Source organism: Pholcus phalangioides, unplaced genomic scaffold, assembly GCF_987345545.1.
Source record: "Pholcus phalangioides strain wild (caught in Gottingen) unplaced genomic scaffold, Ppha-v1.0 ptg000015l_1, whole genome shotgun sequence".
NCBI lineage: Eukaryota > Metazoa > Arthropoda > Arachnida > Araneae > Pholcidae > Pholcus > Pholcus phalangioides.
The window spans coordinates 95,549,582-95,557,316 of NW_028301608.1; the positions used below are offsets into that span (position 1 = coordinate 95,549,582).

Sequence of the window (7,735 nt, forward strand, 5' to 3'; positions counted from 1 at the left end):
CGCTCCATTATGGAATCACCGATACCTCCGCTCCATCATGGAATCACCAATATCTCCCCTCTATTATGAAATCACCAACATCTCCCCTCTATTATGGAATCACCGATATCACTTCTTCATTATGGAATCACCATTACTTCTCTTCCATTATGGAATCACCATTATTTCTCCTCCATTATGGAATGACCATGGTTTTTCCTCCATTATGGAATCACCGATATCTCGATTCCATTATGGAATCATCGATATCTCTTCTCCATTATGGAATCACCATTAATTCTCGTCCATTATGGAATTACCGATATCTCTCCTCCATTATGGAATCACCGATACCTGCCCTCCATTATGGAATCACCGATATTTCCCCTCCTTTATGGAATCACTGATATCTGCCCTCCGTTTTGGAATCACCGGTAACTCCGCTCCATTATGGAATCACCGATATCTCTTCTCCATTATGGAATCACGATATCTCATCTCCATTATGGAATCACCATTATTTCTCGTCCATTATCGAATTACCGATATCTCTCCTCCATTATGGAATCACCGATACCTGCCCTCCATTATGGAATCACCGATATCTCTCCTCCGTTTTGGAATCACCGGTACCTCTGCTCGATTATGGAATCACCTGTATCTCCCCTCCATTATGGAATCACCTATATCTCCCCTCCATTATGGAATCACCTATATCTCCCCTCCATTATGGAATCACCTATATCTCCCCTCCATTATGGAATCACCTATATCTCCCCTCCATTATGGAATCACCGATATTTCTCCTCCGTTTTGAAATCACCGGTAACTCCACTCCATTATGGAATCACCGTTACCTCCGCTCCATTACGGAATCATCGATATCTCTCCTCGGTTAAGGAATCACCGATATCTCTTCTTCATTATGGAATCACCATTACTTCTCCTCCATTATGGAGTCACCATTATTTCTCCTCCATTATGGAATCACCATTATTTCTCCTCCATTATGGAATCACCATTATTTCTCCTCCATTATGGAATGACCATTATTTTTCCTCCATTATGGAATCATTGATATCTCCCCTCCGTTATGGAATCATTGATATCTCCCCTCTGTTATGGAATCACCGATAACTCCGCTTCATTATAGAGTGACCAATATTTCTTCTCCATTATGGAATCAGCTGTATCTCCCCTCCATTATGGAATCACCTGTATCTCCCCTCCATTATGGAATCACCGATATCTCTCCTCTGTTTTGGAATAACCGGTACCTCCGCTCCATTATGGAATCACCTATATCTCTCCTCCGTTTTCGAATCACCAATGTCTCCCCTCTATTATGGAATCATCGATATTTCCCCTCCGTTATGGAATCACCGATATCTCTTCTTCATTTCGGAATCACCGATATCTCTTCTTCATTATGGAATCACCATTACTTCTCCTCCATTATGAAATCACCATTATTTCTCCTCCATTATGGAAACACCGATATCTCCCATCCGTTATGGAATCATCGACATCTCCCCTCCAATATGGAATCATCGATAACTCCGCTTCATTTTAGAGTGACCAATATTTCTTCTCCATTATGGAATCACCTGTATCTCCACTGCATTATGAAATCACCGATATCTCTCCTCCGTTTTGGAATCACCGGTACCTCCGCTCCATTATGGAATCACCTATATCTCCCCTCCATTATGGAATCACCGATATTTCTCCTCCGTTTTGGAATCACCGGTAACTCCGTTCCATTATGGAATCATCGATACCTCCGCTCCATTATGGAATCACCGATATCTCTTCTTCATTATGGAATCACCATTACTTCTCCTCCATTATGGAATCACCATTATTTCTCCTCCATTATGGAATGACCATTATTTTTCCTCCATTAGGAATCACGGATATCTCGCCTCCATTATAGAATCACCATTATTTCTCCTCCATTATGGAATGACCATTATTTTTCCTCCATTATGGAATCACGGATATCTCGCCTCCATTATGGAATCACCATTATTTCTCCTCCATTATGGAATGGCCATTATTTCTCCTCCATTATGGAATGACCATTATTTTTCCTCCATTATGGAATCACGGATATCTCTCCTCCATTATGGAATCACTGATATCTCCCCTCCGTTATGGAATCACCGATATCTCTTCGCCATTATGGAATCACCATTATTTCTCGTCCATTATGGAATTACCGATATCTCTCCTCCATTATGGAATCACCGATACCTGCCCTCCATTATGGAATCACCGATATCCCCCCTCCATTATGGAATCACCGATATCTCCATTCCATTATGGAATCACTGATATCTCTTCTCCGTTTTGGAATCACTGATATCTCTTCTCCATTATGGAATCACCATTATTTCTCGTCCATTAGGGAATTACCGATATCTCTCCTCCATTATGGAATCACCGATACCTGCCCTCCATTATGGAATCACCGATATCCCCCCTCCGTTTTGGAATCACCGGTAACTCCGCTCCATTATGGAATCACCGATACCTCCGCTCCATTATGGAATCACCGATATCTCTTCTCCATTATGGAATCACCATTATTTCTCGTCCAATATGGAATTACCGACATCTCTCCTCCATTATGGAATCAACGATACCTGCCCTCCATTATGCAATCACCGATATCTCCATTCCATTACGGAATCACTGATATCTCTCCTCCGTTTTGGAATCACTGATATCTCTTCTCCATTATGGAATCACCATTATTTCTCGTCCATTATGGGATTACCGATATCTCTCCTCCTATATGGAATCACCGATACCTGCCCTCCATTATGGAATCACCGATATCTCCATTCCATTATGGGATCACTGATATCTCTCCTCCGTTTTGGAATCACCGATATCTCTCCTCCGTTTTGGAATCAACGGTAAGTCCGCTCCATTATCGAATCACCGATACCTCCGCTCCATCATGGAATCACCAATATCTCCCCTCTATTATGAAATCACCAACATCTCCCCTCTATTATGGAATCATCGACATCTCCCTCCGTTATGGAATCACTGATATCTCTTCTTCATTAGGAATCACCATTATTTCTCATCCATTATGGAATTACCGGTATCTCTCCTCCATTATGGAATCGCCGATACCCGCCCTCCATTATGGAATCACCGATATCACCCCTCCGTTATGGAATCACCAATACCTCCCCTCCATTATGGAATCACCGATATCTCTCCTCCGTTTTGGAATCAACGGTAAGTCCGCTCCATTATCGAATCACCGATACCTCCGCTCCATCATGGAATCACCAATATCTCCCCTCTATTATGAAATCACCAACATCTCCCCTCTATTATGGAATCATCCATATCTCCCCTCCGTTATGGAATCACCGATATCACTTCTTCGTTATGGAATCACCATTACTTCTCTTCCATTATGGAATCACCATTATTTCTCCTCCATTATGGAATGACCATGGTTTTTCCTCCATTATGGAATCACCGATATCTCGACTCCATTATGGAATCATCGATATCTCTTCTCCATTATGGAATCACCATTAATTCTCGTCCATTATGGAATTACCGATATCTCTCCTCCATTATGGAATCACCGATACCTGCCCTCCAATATGGAATCACCGATATTTCCCCTCCGTTATGGAATCACTGATATCTGCCCTCCGTTTTGGAATCACCGGTAACTCCGCTCCATTATGGAATCACCGATATCTCTTCTCTATTATGGAATCACGATATCTCATCTCCATTATGGAATCACCATTATTTCTCGTCCATTATGGAATCACCATTATTTCTCGTCCATTATGGAATTACCGATATCTCTCCTCCATTATGGAATCACCGATACCTGCCCTCCATTATGGAATCACCGATATCTCCCCTCCATTATGGAATCACCGATATCTCTCCTCCGTTTTGGAATCACCGGTACCTCTGCTCGATTATGGAATCACCTATATCTCCCCTCCATTATGGAATCACCTATATCTCTTCTCCATTATGGAATCACCATTATTTCTCGTCCAATATGGAATTACCGACATCTCTCCTCCATTATGGAATCAACGATACCTGCCCTCCATTATGCAATCACCGATATCTCCATTCCATTACGGAATCACTGATATCTCTCCTCCGTTTTGGAATCACTGATATCTCTTCTCCATTATGGAATCACCATTATTTCTCGTCCATTATGGGATTACCGATATCTCTCCTCCTATATGGAATCACCGATACCTGCCCTCCATTATGGAATCACCGATACCTGCCCTCCATTATGGAATCACCGATATCTCCCCTCCATTATGGAATCACCGATATCTCTCCTCCGTTTTGGAATCACCGGTACCTCTGCTCGATTATGGAATCACCTATATCTCCCCTCCATTATGGAATCACCTATATCTCCCCTCCATTATGAAATCACCGATATTTCTCCTCCGTTTTGAAATCACCGGTAACTCCACTCCATTATGGAATCACCGTTACCTCCGCTCCATTACGGAATCATCGATATCTCTCCCCGGTTAAGGAATCACCGATATCTCCATTCCATTATGGAATCACCGATATCTCTCCTCCGTTTTGGAATCACCAATGTCTCCCCTCTATTATGGAATCATCGATATTTCTCCTCCATTATGGAATGACCATTATTTTTCCTCCATTAGGAATCACGGATATCTCGCCTCCATTATAGAATCACCATTATTTCTCCTCCATTATGGAATGACCATTATTTTTCCTCCATTATGGAATCACGGATATCTCGCCTCCATTATGGAATCACCATTATTTCTCCTCCATTATGGAATGGCCATTATTTCTCCTCCATTATGGAATGACCATTATTTTTCCTCCATTATGGAATCACGGATATCTCTCCTCCATTATGGGATCACTGATATCTCCCCTCCGTTATGGAATCACCGATATCTCTTCGCCATTATGGAATCACCATTATTTCTCGTCCATTATGGAATTACCGATATCTCTCCTCCATTATGGAATCACCGATACCTGCCCTCCATTATGGAATCACCGATATCCCCCCTCCATTATGGAATCACCGATATCTCCATTCCATTATGGAATCACCGATATCTCTCCTCCGTTTTGGAATCACTGATATCTCTTCTCCATTATGGAATCACCGATACCTGCCCTCCATTATGGAATCACCGATATCCCCCCTCCGTTTTGGAATCACCGGTAACTCCGCTCCATTATGGAATCACCGATACCTCCGCTCCATTATGGAATCACCGACATCTCTCCTCCATTATGGAATCACCGATACCTGCCCTCCATTATGGAATCACCGATATCTCCATTCCATTACGGAATCACTGATATCTCTCCTCCGTTTTGGAATCACTGATATCTCTTCTCCATTATGGAATCACCATTATTTCTCGTCCATTATGGGATTACCGATATCTCTCCTCCTATATGGAATCACCGATACCTGCCCTCCATTATGGAATCACCGATATCTCCATTCCATTATGGGATCACTGATATCTCTCCTTCGTTTTGGAATCACCGGTAACTCCGCTCCATTATGGAATCACCAATATCTCCCCTCTATTATGGAATTGTAGTGACCGATCATAAACGATACTCTGTGACGTCACGATGTCACGTTTTCTCGTTGTAGCGCTTTTCGCCTTGTGATGGATGGTAACCTAGCAACGGATGGCCAGAGAGTTTTCGAACGTCTTACTGAGTTGATTGTATTTCGTCATAGAGTATGGATGTCGCGTATAACTTGTCCGTGTGTGTAAATAAAATGTTCATGTCTTTAAAAATGAAATTTACATCTTCTCATTGCCGTTGCCTTTACTGGTGACCCGGACGTGATCCCGAACCTGCCAAGAACTTATCGCCATGGCTGAACAGCAAGAGAGCGATCTTCGAGTTCAAGATGTCCACGCGAAACTGCCGACGTTCTCGAAGGACAAGATCAAACTTTTTTTCGTCCAGCTCGACGCTGCCTTCAAGATCAACCATGTTACAGCCGAAGGAACCAAGTATAACTACCTAGTCAACTGCCTAGATGTGGAGATCTTGTCAACGGTAAGTGACATTGTTTACGATCCTCCCGCATCGGATCCGTTCTCGAAACTCAAGGAGAGACTTCTCGCTGTGTATAAACATTCAGCCGCGAAAGAGGTCAAGATATTGTTAGAAGACCTATCCCTAGGTGATCAGAAGCCTAGTACGTTGCTACGTAAAATGCGCGAGCTTTCGACAGGGCGAATCAGCGATGAGACTTTCCTCAAAAATTTGTGGCTTCAACGGCTACCAAAGAGTATACAAACAGTGTTAGCTGCCAGCAGCGAAGAACTGGACAAGCTAGCCGAGTTAGCTGATCGAGTAGCTGAGCTCACCGAACCCAATTACGGTCATGTAGCAGAAGCCTCGTCTTGCTCGGAGCTAAGAGACCTTAAACTTCAAATCTCGGAGCTGACTAAAAGAGTCGAGCAGTTGGGCAGATATCCGAGGAATAGCCGGAACCGCTATCGAAACTCCAGTCGAGACCGACGTTATTCTGGTTCAAGGAATCGCTCGCGATATCGAGACTCCGATGAAAACTCTAACGTGTGTTATTATCATAGCAGGTTCGGAGATAAAGCTTTCAGATGCAAGTCCCCCTGTGCTTACAACGCTCAGAATATTCAGGGAAACGGTCCAAGCCCCCCGCAGTAACGGCATGCGGTGGCGGCGATAACAGTCTTCACCATAGCCGTTTGTTCATTATGGAAAGGAAAAGCGGCATGAAGTTTTTAATTGACTCTGGAGCTGATATATCAATTTTACCTTACAGAATCATCGACATCTCCCTCCGTTATGGAATCACTGATATCTCTTCTTCATTAGGAATCACCATTATTTCTCATCCATTATGGTATTACCGGTATCTCTCCTCCATTATGGAATCGCCGATACCCGCCCTCCATTATGGAATCACCGATATCACCCCTCCGTTATGGAATCCCCAATACCTCCCCTCCATTATGGAATCACCGATATCTCTCCTCCGTTTTGGAATCAACGGTAAGTCCGCTCCATTATCGAATCACCGATACCTCCGCTCCATCATGGAATCACCAATATCTCCCCTCTATTATGAAATCACCAACATCTCCCCTCTATTATGGAATCATCCATATCTCCCCTCCGTTATGGAATCACCGATATCACTTCTTCGTTATGGAATCACCATTACTTCTCTTCCATTATGGAATCACCATTATTTCTCCTCCATTATGGAATGACCATGGTTTTTCCTCCATTATGGAATCACCGATATCTCGACTCCATTATGGAATCATCGATATCTCTTCTCCATTATGGAATCACCATTAATTCTCGTCCATTATGGAATTACCGATATCTCTCCTCCATTATGGAATCACCGATACCTGCCCTCCATTATGGAATCACCGATATTTCCCCTCCGTTATGGAATCACTGATATCTGCCCTCCGTTTTGGAATCACCGGTAACTCCGCTCCATTATGGAATCACCGATATCTCTTCTCTATTATGGAATCACGATATCTCATCTCCATTATGGAATCACCATTATTTCTCGTCCATTATGGAATCACCATTATTTCTCGTCCATTATGGAATTACCGATATCTCTCCTCCATTATGGAATCACCGATACCTGCCCTCCATTATGGAATCACCGATATCTCCCCTCCATTATGGA

At 43.0% G+C, this 7,735-nt stretch overlaps 1 protein-coding gene across 1 annotated transcript; it reads left to right on the forward strand.

Annotated features, from left to right (window-relative positions):
• Nucleotides 1–5,901: 5,901 nt before the first annotated feature.
• LOC149077107 (uncharacterized) lies at nt 5,902–6,723 on the forward strand. Its single transcript, XM_089242345.1, has one exon. It carries the CDS (start codon nt 5,902–5,904, stop codon nt 6,721–6,723), a length of 822 nt encoding a protein of 273 aa, XP_089098471.1.
• Nucleotides 6,724–7,735: the final 1,012 nt, after the last annotated feature.